Genomic DNA, 17,987 nt, shown 5'->3' on the forward strand with positions numbered 1-17,987 from the left:
GAACCTAGTTTTTGAACCGTATCGATTAGGAGTTTTGATTCTAGTTTTCGTAAATAGACTCAGTTTGACGAACCGGACTCGATTCATGAGAGAAGAAAGATAATAGTATAATATTATCATTATATTAGTATTAGAAGTTGCTTGAAAGATATTATAAGGTTACCTGGTCTGTTTTAGTTAAAAACAGGAAACCGGTTTAACCAGGTTTACGGTTTACTGGTGCAGCTTAGCACCTGCACTCTCTGATGACCTTAGCAATGCTAAGGGCTCATCATACATATTTTATTCTCATAATAAATATGTTACTAGTGTCATTTATGCTAGTAGCTCAGAAAATAATTTTTAGAGATATTTTTACAAGTGTTCCGATACACCTAGTTTTAGTTGTTGTACACCAGAGATATTTTAATATTACTTTAATCCACCTCCAAGCCAACCAATCACAACTCACCCTACACCCCCAAAAACCCCAAGGCTGCCTCATTTGCTCATTGTGGCCGAAAATCACCAAGAGAAAAAGGAGAGAAAGTTCTTGGTTCATAAATCTTCAAAGCTTGATTTCTTCTGAACTAAAACTCAAATCAAAACTCCGATTTCACCAAAATGATCCTCTCTTCTTTCTCTACATAACCATATAACATATCAAGGCTGGAAATAAGGTGATATGGCTGTCTCCCTCCCTCTTCAATTCGGTTTTCAAGGAAAACCATGTAAACATGTGTTTTCTTGATGTTTTTCCTTAGGAATCATGCTTAACTTGACTTGAGGGCCAAGAAACGTGAAATTCCAGCAAGTCTAAGGTGAGATATCTCTTCCTAACATACTGAGTGAGATTTGGTCAGTTGAGAGTTTTTGGATTTAAAGTTGTTCTTGATGTGATTTAGGAGGAAAAAGTGCTTAAGGACCACCTGAAAGTTTGATTGAATTAGGAGCAGCAAAACCAGGTAGGGTGTCACGAAATTAATCTTGATTATTTGTGTTTGAGATGTGTGAATGTTGTATTATTTGGTTGTGCTAAAAATTGGTTGCATATATGATTGATTCTTGGTGAAAATTTGGTGAAATTCTGATGAAATTTGATGAAATTTAAGCTTTAAAGTTCATGTTCTTGGGCAGCTGGGAAAAACGAAACCCTAAGCTTAAATTGAGGTTCAATTTGTGTTGAAATCATGTAGAAAAGATGGGGTTTTAGTGGCTGCTAATTTATTATGAATTATAGTAAAAATCGGTTGCTGAAAAGACTGAAAAATGGGTAAAAACAGAGAAAGAATCTGGAGAATTTATGAAGAACATGAAGAACACTTTGAGTGTGATGAAGAACAATGAAGAACAGGCCTTAGATCTTAAAAAGGGCAAGGAAGTAAAATTTTTGGTATTTTAGGGGTTGTCTGGTAATTTCTGAAAGTTAGGGTGGTAAAAGTAGAAATATTAAAAGTTACGGGTGGTAAAAAGTGAATTTTAAAGGTTAAAGGTTAAAGTAAAGTTAATTTTCGAAAATATTAATAAAAATAATAATAATAAAAATTAAATAATATATTAATCAAAAATAATATTTTAATAAAAATAATAAAATAATGCAGAAAAGGCAGTTTTCTGTAAAAGCTTTAGAAAGACAACTTTAAGTGCAGAATCTCATAGTTACCTTCATAAAACACTTAGGGAGTGGTAATAACATGTTAGTGAGGCAAAGATAAAGAAAAGATAAAAAGTTAAAGAAAAGATAAAAATCGAAGAAAAAGTCTGTAATGTTTTAATGACAGAAAAACAGATAGAATTAGTGAACGAACTAGGGCAACATAGTTAGTCCTTGAGTTGCGACTAGGGTTAAGTATTATATGAAAAGTTAAACTGTTTCAGAATAGACTTAATGAACCTATACTTGGGACAGGCTAACTATTCATACCGAAATTTACATAAGCTTTAAATACATATGTTAAGCAGAGAAACCAGAGTAGAGTAAAGAAACACAGAGAACAGAGTAACTAGAGCAGAATAGAGGGATACAGAGAAAAGAGTAATCTGAGCAAAGTAAATAGACACAGAGAAGAGAGTAATGTGACAAAGAGAAATGGTTTGAGTTAAGATGTTGTAAAAGTAAAAGTTGTAGAGTTTGTATAGCATGATTGAACAGAGAAAGAAAGAGGTATAGCATAAGAATGTGAAAGTGATGATGAATAATGAGAATGTTAATGAATGATGATAATGAGAATGATTATGTAAGAATCTGCTGTAGAGAGGCTGTCAGATAGATGGTGGTACGACCACTGAGAACGCTTTCCTGGGATACCTTGCTATAATGCTTTGCTGTAAGACAGAGGTTGCTTACAGAGGTATCAAGATGAATGTGATCCTGTAAGACAGAGGTTGCTTACAGTGAGTGTGTTGTTGCTCCTGTAAGACAGAGGTTGCTTACAGTGAGTATGTTGTTGCTCCTGTAAGACAGAGGTTGCTTACAGTGAGTCTGTTGGGCGTATATCGGCTAATAAGTTTTGCCCTGCGAGACAAAGGTTGCTTGCAGTGGATACCCTGCAAGACAAAGGTTGCTTGCAGTGGATATTGCCAACAGGAAAGCCTTATCCAGATAGAGGTTGCTGGGTAACGTCGGGAGCGGGTATGTAACCGACAGATGAGCTCATTACCTGCACTAGGGCTAGACATGCATCATACTTGGTTGTGCATTTTCTCTATTATGATTGTTGCATGAATGTATGCTTTCTTTGTTTGTATTCTATTCTCTGTGTTTGTGTCTGTGTTTTACTTTCTTGTATTCTTCTGTTTGTGATCTTTTTCTGTTTTCCCTATTTTCTCTATTTATCTGTCTTCTGTTTACTACTTCTCTATATTCTGCTATTAGTCTGCTAAACAACACAAAATTAATGAACGTAACTAATAACCCCGGCCCTACTAGGAACTCCCCAGTTCTTACCCCTTCTCTCTCCTTTCCCCCTCTAGATGGAAGCATGAGTACCCTTCCATAGTTTGCTGATGACCGTTCGTAAAGAGAATTCCGCTCTAGGTAGTCTTCTGAGTCTAGGGTGAATCTCTTTATCTATGTATATGTATATACTGTGAGACCAGCCAACGTCTGCACCCCGTTCGTATGCGCACTTTAACCTGAATCCTGTGTACGAGACTCCCGTTGTGTGGCTACTTGATGAGGTACCAGAGGGACGTCCTATGGCAATGTCTGATCGTGTAGAGGAATAGCAGATGATGTCCTACCTTTGGTGTCATTCACTTGACTTGAGTTTTGAAGACTTAGAACGTACTTTCCCTCGCTTTAGTAGTTTAGAGGGACTAGGCGAGTATAGAGTCTAGGCTAGCCTGGGTGCCAGCTTAGGGACTTTTTGAACAGGTCAGGACCTGGGATGTTGTATATATATATACATGTATATAGATATTATTTAGCTATATTTAGGGGTGTTCTAACTAAAAGTCTATACTCTAATAAAGGCTGGATCACTGAATCTTGTTAGCTGCTTGTGATGTATTTATGTGTGGTATTTATAACTATTTTATCTGTTGTTATTTGTGAATTGATTATAAATGATTATGTTTACTAATCCAAACGTTTTCAAAAAAAAAAATACACCTCACAAATTAACTACGCTTTTAACAACGAATCAGGCTCATATGATAAATAATAGATAATAACTAGGAAGACAAATTGGTAGCGCTCAGTTTCTGGTGTGTCCTAGGCGTACTGAAAATTGGGTCGTTACATTGTACACCCTCTTCAGCATCAATTTCAATCGCCTTGGAAAGGAGGCTCAATAACTTGACTTTTTCATGGAGGTTCCGCATCTCCTAAGTCTGCAACCACTTCTTCCTCTGCAACTATTATGGCTTCCTCCACTTGTTCTAGTACAAAGTCATGCTCCTTATTGTCTACTGGAGTTTCTAGTGTCTCCATCATGCTACGTTCTTCATTGGATTCTCCACATGGGGCCATGGGAGTCTGTTGGATGTCTGAACGTCTGGAAGATAATTGATTTATTGCTTGCTCCAGTTGATGAAGGGTTGCATGAAATTGATCTACTGTTTCCTTGATATGATCCCTTGACTCTTGTTCCTCCTTGATGATTACCTTTCCATAACAACTCCCTTCAATTACTCCTTCACCTTCAAGGGTCTCTTCTACCTTCACCTTTAGTGCCTCCTCTAGCTCCTTATGAAGTATGGATTCGCGAAGACGATCCTCTCTCTCTTGTTCCATATCAATAGCATAATTGGGATCATCTTGCTCTTGGATTGATAGATGTGGGTGCTCTTCCATGGATGGTGGTGATGGGATGGATGGATTATTATGCGGTTGAGATGGAAGTGCATTGGAGCTTGAGGGTTGAATATTGAAGGTATTCAGTGGTCCGATTTGGGCGGCGAGGGCTTGTATAGTAGAGTTTAGATCGGTAAATGCTTTCTCCAAGGAGGTTTGGGGTGGATAGAAGGGTTCATTTGTTGGGAGAAAGGGTTCATGGTAGGAAGGTGGTTCTATGTATGGTCCATAAGGTGGATAAGGTGATTGGTACGGTGGATACGGGTTAGGGTCATATGGAGGTGAGTGGTGGTAAGGGGCTTGTGAGTATGGTAGTCCAAAGTCATGTTGAGGAGGGGGTTCATAGGCATATGGTGGTGGTTGTTGATAATCAAAAGAGCGTTCACCATAGCCATTGCCTTGATATGCATCACAAAACGGTTGTTGATAGTCCATTGGAGGTGGTTGTTGCCATGAGGGTTGATCAAATCCTTGTGGCTCCTCCCATCTTTAATTGTTCCAACCTTGATGCTTGTTCTCATTATAGTTCCCATTCCTAACAACAACATTGGAATCAAACTTGAAGCCAGAGGGGTGAGAGTTCATAGTAGTAGGAGAAAATAAAAACAAAAATTAATAAAAAGAAAATATTTTGAAAAAGATATGATTTTTTTGAAAAAGATTTGAAATTTGAAATTTGATTTTGAAATAAGATAAGATAAGATAAAAATTTTAAAATAAAAATCTTAACTTTTTTTTTTGAAAAAAAATATTTACAATAACCAATAATAAGGCACACGTTTGCAATTCCCCGGCAACGGCACCATTTTGAAGAGAGAACTTTTGCGTGGTCTAGAATTCAGAATAAATTTTCGTTGCAAGTATATCTTCTAAACCAACAAAAGTCCTTTCTTACAAATGTTTTGGTTGTCACAATTAACAAATCCCTTTGAAATTGATAACCGAAGTATTTAAACCTCGGGTCGTCTTCTCAAGGAATTGCAGGGAGGTATGATTTATTATTGGTTATGGAAAAAGGTATGTTTCGGGGTTTTAATGTATAAGATAAAAAGCAACAATAGTAAATGGCAAAAGAAATAAAATAATAACAATAAAAACATTGATTAGGAGAGGTTAATTGGAAGTTCTATTCTTGTTGGAAATTTATCAAGATTAATTAATAATTGAAGGTTGCTCTGCTTAGTTATCCCTTACTAGGTAGAGGAAAGTCAAGCAAGTTGGAAGCTATTTCTAGTCACAAGTCCTAATCATCTCCCTTGGGAGGGACTAGTGTCAATGACTAGAGGGTGATCCAACAATAAACCAATTACAATTGAACTCTTGAGTATTCCAACTCAAGGTTCTCCTTTTAATCAACTCCCAATCAAACAACGTTTAAACATAAATCCAGATCTAACATGGAAAGGTTTATAAGCTAAATTGAAAAGATAAATATCAATTAAAGTAATAAAATAAAAATAGAAAATAAACTAAAGGAACATTGAACCTGATATGAAGAAATCATAGCCTAATCCTAATAGAAATCCTAAGAGAGAGGAGAGACCTCTCTCTCCAAAAACTATATTTAAATTATGAAAAGTGAATTATGAATGTTGTCTGTTGAATGGCTGTATTCCCCCACTTTATATCCTCTAATCTATGTTTTCTGGGCCAAAAACTGGGTCAGAAACAGCTCAGAAATCGCTGTTTACGAATTTAGCTACGCTGGTTTTTCGTCACTGCGACGCGTCTGCGTGGATCACGCGTTCATGTCGCCTAGCGGTATGGCCACTATGGCAAATTATATATCAAATCGAAGCCCCGGACGTTAGCTTTCCAACTCAACTGGAACCGCGTCATTTGGACCTATGTAGCTCAAGTTATGTTTGTTTGAGTGCAAAGAGGTCAGGCTGACAGCTTTGCAATTCCTTCAACTTCTTGTATTCCTTCTACTTTTGCATGCTTCCTTTCCATCCTCTGAGCCATTCATGCCCTGTAATCCCTGAAATCACTTAACACACATATCACGGCATCTAATGGTAATAAGAGAGGATTAATATTAGCAAATATAAGGCCAAAGAAGCATATTTTCAATCATAGCACAAAATCAGGAAGGAAAATGTAAACCCATGCATTTAGTATGAATAAGTGTATGAAAGATTGATAAAATCCACTCAATTAAGCACAAGATAAACCATAAAATAGTGGTTTAAATTTCAGTTCTCTTTAATTTCATGCAATTTACCCATTCCCTTTACTTTCCATGCAATTTAAATTCTGCAAATCACAAATCACTCAACCAAATCTTGATTCGCTTGACTAAATCAACCACTAAACTAAAATTGCTCAATCCTTCAATCCCTGTGGGATCGACCTCACTCCCGTGAGTTATTATTACTTGATGCGACCCGGTGCACTTGCCGGTGAGTTTTGTGTCGGATCGTTTTCCGCACATCAAGTTTTTGGTGCCGTTGCCGGGGATTGATTAGATTGACAATGATTAAGTGAAGTGGAGATCTAGATCAAGCACTTTTACTTTTCTGTTCTTTAATTTTTGACTAACCCACAAACTGTTTGAATTTTTGCTTAAGCTAACTAAAACTTCATTCTAGTAGTAGATTGAAGTATCACTGGTTTGAGCGTTTCTTATGTTATGCTTGTATGTCAGATACAAGAAGAACCACACCCACCTTTCATGAACAAGACGAAAGAACTCTTAGGAGGTTAAGAAGAGCTGAAAGAGGGAAAAATATTGTTGGAGAAGAGGAATCCGAAGAAGAATTTCAAGATATAGAGGAACATTCAACCAATCCACTTGGTGGAGCAGACAACAACAATAACAACCCACCCCAGAGGAGAGTTTTGGCCTCCTATACCTTTGCAAATCCTAGACATTGTGGAAGCAGCATCTTAGCTCCAAATGTCAATGCAAACAATTTTGAACTAAAGCCACAACTCATCACTTTGGTTCAAAACAATTGCTCTTTTGGTGGAGGACCACTTGAAGACCCGAACCAACACCTATCAACTTTCTTGAGGATTTGTAACACTGTCAAAACTAATGGTGTGCCTCCTGACAGCTACAAGCTATTGCTATTCCCATTTTCTCTCAGGGACAAGGCCACTCAATGGTTGGAATCTTTTCCAAGAGACAGCATCAACAATTGGGATGATTTGGTAACCAAGTTCCTTGCCAAGTTTTACCCACCTCAAAGGATCATAAGATTGAAGACAGAGGTACAAACATTTACACAAATGGAGGCTGAACCCATCCATGAGGCATGGGAGAGATACAAGGCTCTAATCAGGAAATGTCCTCCTGAAATGTTTACTGAGTGGGATAAGCTGCAGAATTTCTATGAGGGCTTAACATTGAAATCCCAGGAAGCTTTTGACCATTCAGCTGGATGTTCTCTGCAACTCATGAAGACTGCAGAGGAGGCTCAAAATCTCATTGATATGGTGGCTAACAACTAATATTTCTTCGCTCATCAAAGAAACTGCCAACCATCACAAAGGAGAGGAGTAATGGAGCTAGAAGGAGTGGATTCAATCTTGGCTCAAAATAAAATAATGCAGCAGCAAATTCAACAATAATTTGAGCAAATGGCTAAGAGGATTGATAGCCTCCAAGTTACAACAGTTAACACTAGCCAACCATCAACCACATGGGGACAGAATGAAGAAATGCAAGAGGAGCAACAGCTAGAACAAGTCCAGTACATGCATTCTAGTCCAAATGAAGTCTATGGTGATACTTACAACCCCTCATGGAAGAATCACCCCAACCTCTGATGGGGAGATAGTCACAACCAAAACCAACAAACATGGCAGAGGAACTCAAACCAAAATAATTCAAGAAACAATCAAAACTACAACCAGCATCAAACTAACCAAAACACTTACAGAAAACCTCAAAACAACTACCCCAACCTCAACCAACACCAATCCAATAACCAACCCACCAGCCAAAATGCCCACCATCCACCACTCACATCTCACAATCCACCACAAGCACCATCTGAATCCCAAAGAATCACTAACCTGGAGACCTTGATAGACAAAATGTGGAAACACCAGGAAATGACAACCAAAAACCATGAAGCTTCCATGAAGAGCCTAGATGGGCAGATCGGGCAAATCTCTAAGCAAATTTTTACTAAAAGACCTTCAAGCTCACTGTCCAGTGACACAATCCCAAATTCTAAGGAGGAATGCAAGGCAATACAATTAAGGAACGGGAGAACATTGATGAGCAACAATGACACTACAAAGAAGCAAGCAGGAAGCATCAAGAGGCCAACAAAAGAGGAGGAGCAAACAAAGGCAGATGAAGCCAAGGATCAAGAGGTGATGCCAAGCAAGAGCACTGAGAAACTCAAAAAGAAGGACAACCAACCACATAGTTCAAAAGAAGTGACTCAGGGGCAGCATCAAATAGGAAAGAGCATCACACCTCCACTGCCATATCCCCAGAGGTTCAACAAAGAGGCTAAGGACCAACATTTTCATAAGTTCCTTGAGACTTTCAAGAAACTGGAGATCAATATCCCCTTAGCTGAAGCACTTAAGCAAATTCCTCTGTATGCCAAGTTTTTGAAGGAGCTTATCAATAAGAAAAGAAGTTGGCTTAAGAAGGAAACCGTGTTACTCACCGAGGAGTGCAGTGCTGTGATACAAAGGGGCATTCCACCAAAACTCAAGGATCCAGGAAGTTTTGTAGTTTCATGCACTATTGGCAGAATAGTTCTCAACAAAGCTCTCTGTGACCTTGGTGCCAGTATCAACTTAATGCCTCTCTCAATGATGAGAAAGCTTGCCATAGAAGAATTTAAACCCACCAGGATGTCATTAGTCATGGCTGACAGATCAATCAAAACACCCAGTGGAATTGTGGAGAATCTGTTGGTAAAGGTTGGGGAGTTTATTTTTCCAGCAGATTTTGTGATTTTGGATACTGAAGAGGAAGGGAATAATTCAATCATTTTGGGAAGGCCATTTCTAGCCACAGCAAGGGCCATCATCGATGTAGAAAAAGGAGAAATGATCTTCAGGGTCCACAATGAACAAATGGTCATAAATGTTTTCAAGTCAATGCAACACATTCCTGAGCAAGAGGACTACGTGAGAGTGGATATGATAGAGAGTTTGGTGGAAGAAATGCTGGAAGAAAGTCCTCAAGAGCAAGAAGAAAATCAAGGGGCAACAGAGGAACAAGTAGCTGAGACTTCTATTGAGCAAGATGACAAACAAGACAAGAAGGAAGAGGCACGAAAACAAGAACTGAAACCATTACCCACCCATCTCAAATATGCATACCTTGGCACATCGGAAAGCTTCCCAGTGATCATTAATTCATCCCTGAGAAAGAAGGAATAAGGAGAACTTCTTGATGTACTCAAAGCTCACAAAGATGCTTTAGGATGGACCATTGATGACCTGAAAGGCATCAGCCCTACAGTGTGCATGCATAAGATCCTCTTGGAAGATAATTCCAAACCAGTGGTTCAACCTCAAAGAAGACTAAATCCCACAATGAAGGAAGTTGTCCAGAAGGAAGTAATGAAGTTGTAGAATGCAGGGATAATCTTCCCAATATCTGACAGCCCATGGGTGAGCCCGGTTCAAGTTGTACCAAAGAAAGGAGGAATGACGGTCATCACTAATGAGAAGAATGAGTTGATCCCTACTAGAACAGTGACTGGGTGGAGGATGTGCATAGACTATAGAAGATTGAATGATGCCACCAGGAAGGACCATTTCCCTCTCCCATTCATTGATCAGATGTTGGAAAGGTTGGCCGGCCACGCCTATTATTGCTTTTTGGACTGATATTCTAGGTATAATCAAATCGTGGTGGATCCCAAGGACCAAGAAAAGACTGCTTTTACATGTCCATTTGGAGTCTTTGCATACCGAAGGATGCCCTTTGGGCTTTGCAACGCCCCTGCCACATTTCAAAGGTGTATGCTCTCCATTTTCTCTGATATGGTCGAAAAGTTTCTAGAGGTCTTCATGGATGACTTCTCTGTTTTTGGTAATAATTTCAATGCTTGCCTAAACCACTTAACCCTTGTCTTGAAACGGTGCCAGGAAACTAATTTGGTTTTGAACTGGGAGAAATGCCATTTCATGGTAACCGAAGGGATTGTTCTTGGCCATAAAGTTTCAAGAAAAGGGATAGAGGTTGATAAGGCAAAGGTTGAGATCATAGAAAAACTCCCTCCACCAATTAATGTGAAATCTGTTAGAAGTTTCTTGGGGCATGCCGGATTTTATAGAAGGTTTATCAAGGATTTTTCAAAAATAGCCAAACCTTTGAGTAATCTGTTAATGCTTGATAACCCTTTTGTTTTTTATGAAAATTGCTAGCATGCCTTTGAAACTTTAAAAAATAGACTTACAACAGCACCAATCATCACACCTCCAGATTGGGAATTACCCTTTGAACTCATGTGTGATGCAAGTGACCTTGCAATTAGTGCTGTACTTGGGCAAAAGAAGGGAAGCTTGCATCATGTCATATATTATGCAAGTAAAGTGTTGAATGAGGCCCAAAAAAATTACACCACAACAGAGAAGGAGTTGCTAGCGGTAGTCTATGCATTTGATAAGTTTAGATCATACTTGATAGGATCCAAAGTTGTGGTTTATACTGACCATGCTGCACTTAAGTATTTGATGTCAAAGCAGGATGCTAAACCAAGACTTATCAGGTGGATATTGCTCCTACAAGAGTTTGACATTGAGGTAAGAGACAGGAAGGGCACTGAAAACTGGGTTGCTGACCATTTATCAAGACTACCACATGAGACAATTCAAAAAGCCTCTCAGCCCGTGAATGAAAGCTTCCCAGATGAGCACTTGTTACAGATCCAGCAGGCACCTTGGTTTGCTGACATAGCAAACTACAAAGTGGGAAGGAAGATACCTCAAGAGTTCTCTAAGCAACAAGTGAAGAAGTTAATCAATGAAGCAAGGAAATTCTCATGGGATGAATCCTTCTTGTTCAACAGATGTTCAGATGGAGTAATTAGAAGGTGTGTTCCCGAGAGTGAAATGAGGGACATCTTGTGGCATTGTCATGGTTCAGCTTATGGTGGACACTTCGGCCCAGAAAAAACAGCTGCAAAGATACTACAGAGTGGCTTCTATTGGCAAACTATCTTCAAGGATGCCAGAGAATATGTTCACCAATGTAATGAATGCCAGAAAGCAGGAGGACTAACAAGAAGGAATGAGATGCCTCAAAACTTCATCTTGGAATTGGAATTGTTTGATCTATGGGGAATTGATTTCATGGGACCTTTTCCCCCTTCCTATTCTTTCAGGTATATCTTAGTAGTAGTGGAGTACGTCTCAAAGTGGGTGGAAGCCATAGCCACAACCACCTGTGATGCACAGATTGTCCTCCAATTCCTTAAAAAGCACATTTTCACAAGATATGGAGTGCCCAAGGGTCTTGTTAGTGATGGAGGTGGTCACTTTTGCAACAAACAGATGGAGAAACTCCTCCACAAATATGGAGTAATCCATAAAGTAGCCACACCTTACCACCCTCAGACTAACGGCCAGGCTGAACTAGCAAATAGGGAATTAAAGAAGATCCTAGAGAAAACAGTGGGAATCACAAGAAAAGATTGGGCTAGAAAGCTAGAGGATGCATTGTGGGCATATAGGATAGCTTTTAAAACTCCTATTGGCAAGTCACCTTTTCAGCTATTGTATGGCAAATCCTGCCACCTCCCTGTAGAGCTTGAACACAGAGCTTTTTGGGCCACTAAACTCCTCAACCTTAATCCCCAAGCTGCAGGAGAGAAAAGGTTGTTACAACTAAATGAGTTAGATGAATTCAGGCTAGAAGCTTATGAAAGTGCTAAGGTATACAAGGAAAGAGCTAAGAGGTGGCATGACAAGAAGATCACAAAGAAGGAATTCAAGCCAGGACAGCAAGTGCTCCTGTATAATTCAAGGCTTAAGATTTTCCCTGGCAAACTGAAGTCTAAGTGGACTGGCCCATACTTGGTAACAAAGGTTTCTCCTTATGGGAGTATTGAACTGCTAGATGAAGCAACAAAGAATCAATTCACAGCAAATGGTCACAGAGCAAAGCTGTGCTTGGGAGGACAATGGGATAAAGAAAAAGAGGTCCAGAACCTACAGCCTTCTTGAAAAGAATTAAAGGATGTCAAGCTAGTGACAATAAAAGAGCGCTTGTTGGGAGGCAACCCAACCTGAGGTAGTTTTCTTTTCATAGCTTTTTCAATAAAAAAATGTTGAATAATTGATATGTATTGCTAGGGGCTAAGTTTGGTGTTGCATACCAAAAACAACTTAAGGAAGAATGTAGGATTCTAAGTTTGGTGTTCTACCAAAACCTCATTCGAAAACACATTCTAACTTCTTGCACATTGCTAGTTCCAAGCAATCAAACAGATTATCCAACCACCTAACTGCTTTTTAATCTTAACTTCATAACCCTTAGCCAGGACACAAGATTTTGCCTAGAGTCAACCTGTTGTATTAGGAAAAGTGGCAAGAAATTAAGTTTGGTGTTCCCACACCAAATTAAATCCACAAGCTACATTCAATTCATGCATACTAACTGGTCACCTAAGGGCTTGAGAAGCAAGCAACTTTTGAGAATTGTGCAGGGAATTCACCACCATTTGAGGACACTATGCATCATAACTCAAAAAGGCACAACAGAAGGGAGGACAAAGGAAATGCAAACCAATAGGTCGTATTTACACTTAACTCTTGCTGTTGAAAAATGTTTTGACTTGTGTTTGGTTAAAGTGTCCATCTAATACAAGTAGAATCACTCTTAAAATAAATAAGCTAGTCTATGTGTGTGCTTGTGTGTTTACTTCCACTTGACAAAAAGCATGTTCTGTCCTCTGCATCTTTAATTCAATAAAAGAAATGTTTGAAGGTGAAGTGAGATAGTTCTCTGTTAGATAGAAGTATAATAAAAGTAAGTGGTGGTATGTGTGTGTGATTGTATAATAGCTCACTTTTAGTGAATAAAAGAACTAGGATGTCTCCTTCTAAGTATAAAGTTGCCTACTGTCTATGGATCTCAATCAAATAAAGATCCTTGGTTAGAAAGAAAAACAAAAAGAAAGAAAAGAGAGGAGAAACAGAAATAGCCAAAAGTGGCAGTAGAACAAAAGAAAACAAAAAGAAACAAAGCTGGACACCAATAGCTTGAACCTTAGAATATATGCCTGTGGTGTCATTGTACTAGGATCTGCTTGGATTAGTAAGTTCTTTGGAGTGCATCAACACTCGGTGACTTGGGTTAACTAACCCGAGATCATCAGCTGAAAGTCCACTATCAAGAGCAACCTAATTACAAGACATCTAGTAACCCAAAGAGGTGTTGGGCATCAATGTTTTAAGAAGGAATGTGAGCCAAGTGTCTATAGTGAATAATGTGTCAAGTATAAAGAAAAGAAAATGAACTTGCTACACATGACACTCAAATAAAGCTTATGAACAAAATAATAGCCAAGGATAAAAGGAATAATGAGAGGTCATAGCAGTATGTTACTTGAAGCTTGAAGGAGACTTTCTAGGCTTAAGAGTCAATAAGAAGTGAGTGTTTGCATACCCACATAAAACCCCATGAACTACTCTGCTAGCATGAACATCCTCTTCCATTTCATTCTTTCTTCTCAATAAATCTTTTCTTGCTTGGGGACAAGCAAGCTTTAAGTTTGGTGTTGTGATGACAAGTCATCTTAGCCTAGTTTCACTAGCCTTTTCCTTTTGTTTTCAATTGAATTATGCTCTTTCTTGAATCATAAGCAAGCCAATTGGGTAGATTTTCATGTTTCCTTTGATTTAATCAACCATAGATGAATTAATGCAATTTCATGAGGTTTTATGCTATAATTGTCACATATTATGAAAGAATGAATATCTCATGATTTTGAGCATAGCTTTGATGTGTTTGGTTGATTAATGATAGGTGAAGAAAGCTTGGAGAAAGGTTAAAGCAAGAAGGAATGGCTAGGAGGAAGAGAGGACAAAAAGTTTGAGCAAAAGTTTGCCTCAAACTTTAGCTCAAACTTTTGGAATAAGTGAAATGAACCAGGGAGCAAAAAGCTTGACCAGAAGTTTGCCTCAAACTTTTGCGTAAACTTTTGGGAGAAAAGTTTGAGCCAACGTTTGCCTCAAACTTTTTGGCAAACATTGGAATCACAAATCAACACCCTGGAGAGCAAAAGTTTGCGCCAACGTTTGCCTCAAACTTTTTGGCAAACGTTGGTGCCATGAACAACACACCCTGGCGAGCAAAAGTTTGCGCCAACGTTTGCCTCAAACTTTTTGGCAAACTTTGGCGCCATGAGTGTGCAAGGGGGAGCCAACGTTTGAGCAAAAGTTTGACCCCAAACTTTGGCCCAAACATTGGTAGCAGCAAAGAAAGGGTGCTGATGTGAAAAGTTTGAGTAAAAGTTTGCCTCAAACTTTTACTCAAACTTTTACTCAAGCTTTCATGATCCCCAACCCGGTTCACTTCGGTTCTTCTCCAAACTTCAAGAGCAATCAACCAAGGCCTCTATCAACCCAATTCCATCAAGAGCAAAGGCCCAATTGAAGGCTTGAAGACCATTTGAAGAAAGTGTATAAATAGCATAGGATTTAAGTTTTTAAGAGAGCTTTCCTTTTAGTTTTCATAGAGAGTTTTCGGAGAGCTTTTGGTGTTGAGTGAATTTTAATTTCTGAGTCTCGGGGAAGGAGAAGTGAATTCCCTTCCTCTTAGTTTTCTCGCTTTCAATTTCAATTACAATTATCTTGGATCTTGGGTTAGAGAATTGAAGGAATTCTGTTTCAATCTCATCCTAAGATCTCTTTGTTTCATTTTACTGCATAATTGAATTTCCGTTTCTGTTAATTGCTTCCTCTTCTACTTTCTTTGCAATTTACAATTCCTCATTTCCTTTGCAATTGTTTTTGCTGGATCTAGGAAGGCATTGAGATCTAGACTTGGTTATCTAGTCTCTTGGGTCTTGAGATCTGAATTCCAATTTTACATTCCCTGTTTAATGCTTTTCAATCTCATTTACATTTCTGTTTTAAGACCCAATTCAACCCAAGTCATCTTCTATTTCTCTGTTTGTTGCAATTTACTTTTCCTTGTCTAAATTATGCAAATCCAATTCCCAGTTCCCGTTATAATTCAAGCCATTTACATTTCTTGCAATTTAAGATTCTGCAATTTACATTTCTTGCGTTCTAAGTTTCTGCCATTTAATTTCTTGCACTTTAAGATTCAGCACTTTAAATTTCAGTTCTCTTTAATTTCATGCAATTTACCCATTCCCTTTACTTTCCATGCAATTTAAATTCTGCAAATCACAAATCACTCAACCAAATCTTGATTCGCTTGACTAAATCAACCACTAAACTAAAATTGCTCAATCCTTCAATCCCTGTGGGATCGACCTCACTCCCGTGAGTTATTATTACTTGATGCGACCCGGTGCACTTGCCGGTGAGTTTTGTGTCGAATCGTTTTTCGCACATCATGCTCTACACACCAAACTTAGGGCTTGATTGTCCCTAATCAAGTAGAAGAAAAGAGAAAGAAAAGAGATAAGATGGTTCTTTCTTGTGTGAACTTTTGGGGGTGGTAAAGTGTGAAGAGTGGGGGGAAGTGTTTGGCTTTTATAGTGGTTAGAGGTACTGGCTCGAAGGGAGGGATATGGTGAGATTTAAAAGCAATTAATCTTTTCCCACTTGGGAAGTGGCGCCTAGCGTGGGAAAAGGCGCCAACCCATATTTTCTCTTGATTCTCTGCATGTGTTGAGTTCCAAAGTGCAAGTACACTTTGACTCCCTTCTTGATGAGCTATCAATCATGTGGGCCCCATCCTCTCTCCTGAAAGTGAAAACTGAAACACCATAAGTGAAAAGAACCCCTTTATATTCCCTTTCATAATATATAATTGAATTGCAATTGATGAGTGTCCCTTGGGACAGTGGTGCACGAAATTGCAATCACACTTTTGCAATCCGCACAACTAACCAGCAAGTGCACTGGGTCGTCCAAGTAATACCTTACGTGAGTAAGGGTCGAATCCCACGTAGATTGTTGGCTTGAAGCAAGCTATGGTTATCTTATTATTCTTAGTCAGGATACCAATATGTTTCTTTAGCCTCAATTGTAAAAAGTGAAAGTGCGTAAAATAAGTAATTGTTACTCAATAATGGAGAATATGTTGGAGTTTTGGAGATGCTTTGTCTTCTGAATTCGTGTAACATAATGCTTCCTCACTTTCAAAAGTGCAAAGTTCCTTCCATGGCAAGCTGTATGTAGGGCGTCACCGTTGTCAATGGCTACTTCCCATCCTCTCAGTGAAAATGGTCCAAATGCTCTGTCACAGCACAGCTAATCATCTGTTGGTTATCGATCATGTCGGAATAGAATCCATTGATTCTTTTGTGTTTGTCATCACGCCCAACAATCGCGAGTTTGAAGCTCGTCACAGCCATTCAATCCTTGAATCATACTCGGAATACCATAGACAAGGTTTAGACTTTCCGAATTCTCATGAATGCCGCCATCAATTCTAGCTTATACCACGAAGATTCTGATTAAGAAATCTAAGAGATACTCAGTCAATCTAATGTAAAATGGAGGTGGTTGTCAGGCACACGTTCATGGATTGAGGAAGGTGATGAGTGTCACGGATCATCACCTTCTTCATAGTGAAGCATGAATGAACATCTTAGATAGGAACAAGCATGTTTGAATGGAAAACAGAATAATTGCATTAATTTATCGAGACGCTGCAGAGCTCCTCACCCCCAACAATGGAGTTTAGAGACTCATGCCGTCAAAGAGTATATAATTCAGATCTAAAAATGTCATGAGATACAAAATAAGTCTCTAAAAGTTGTTTAAATACTAAGCTAGTAACCTAGGTTTACAGAAAATGAGTAAACTAAGATGGATAGTGCAGAAATCCACTTCTGGGGCCCACTTGGTGTGTGCTATGGCTGAAACTTAAGCTTCTCACGTGCCTAGGCTGTTTCTGGAGTTGAACGCCAGGTTGTAACCTGTTTCTGGCGTTGAACTCCAACTTGTAACCTGTTTCTGGCACTGAACTCCAGACTGCAACATGGAACTGGCGTTGAACGCCAGTTTACGTCATCTATTTTCGCGCAAAATATAGACTATTATATATTGCTGGAAAGCCTTGGATGTCTATTTTCCAAGCCAATTGAGAGCGCGCCAATTGGACTCTTGTTGCTCCAAATATTTCATTCCGAGTGCAGAGAGGTCAGAATCCAACAACATCAGCAGTCCTTTTTCAGCTTGCCTCAGATTTTTGCTCAGCTCCCTCAATTTCAGCCAGAAAATATCTAAAATCACAGAAAAACACACAAACTCATAGTAAAGTCTAGAAATATGATTTTTGCCTAAAAACTAACAAAAATCTACTAAAAACTAACTAAAATATACTAAAATCTACATGAAATTACCCCCAAAAAGCGTATAAAATATCTGCTCATCACAACACCAAACTTAAACTGTTGCTTGTCCTCAAGCAACTAGATAAATAAAATAGGATAAAAAGAAGTCAAGAAGCAATAATATCTCAGAGTTTTAAGTGAAGCTCGGATTCTAATTAGATGAGCGGGACTAGTAGCATTTTGCTCCCAAACAGTTTTGGCATCTCACTTTATCCTTTGAAATTTAGAATGATTGGAATCCATAG

General features: G+C 38.7%; 1 protein-coding gene across 1 annotated transcript; it reads left to right on the forward strand.

The window, feature by feature from the left end:
- Window positions 1-8,320: 8,320 nt before the first annotated feature.
- On the forward strand, window positions 8,321-9,634 carry LOC130934233 (uncharacterized). Its single transcript, XM_057863821.1, has 2 exons — window positions 8,321-8,838; window positions 8,998-9,634. The coding sequence occupies exons 1-2, from the start codon at window positions 8,321-8,323 to the stop codon at window positions 9,632-9,634; spliced, it is 1,155 nt and encodes a 384-aa protein (XP_057719804.1).
- The last annotated feature ends 8,353 nt before the right edge of the window (window positions 9,635-17,987 follow it).

Source organism: Arachis stenosperma, chromosome 6 (assembly GCF_014773155.1).
Source record: "Arachis stenosperma cultivar V10309 chromosome 6, arast.V10309.gnm1.PFL2, whole genome shotgun sequence".
Taxonomy (NCBI): domain Eukaryota; kingdom Viridiplantae; phylum Streptophyta; class Magnoliopsida; order Fabales; family Fabaceae; genus Arachis; species Arachis stenosperma.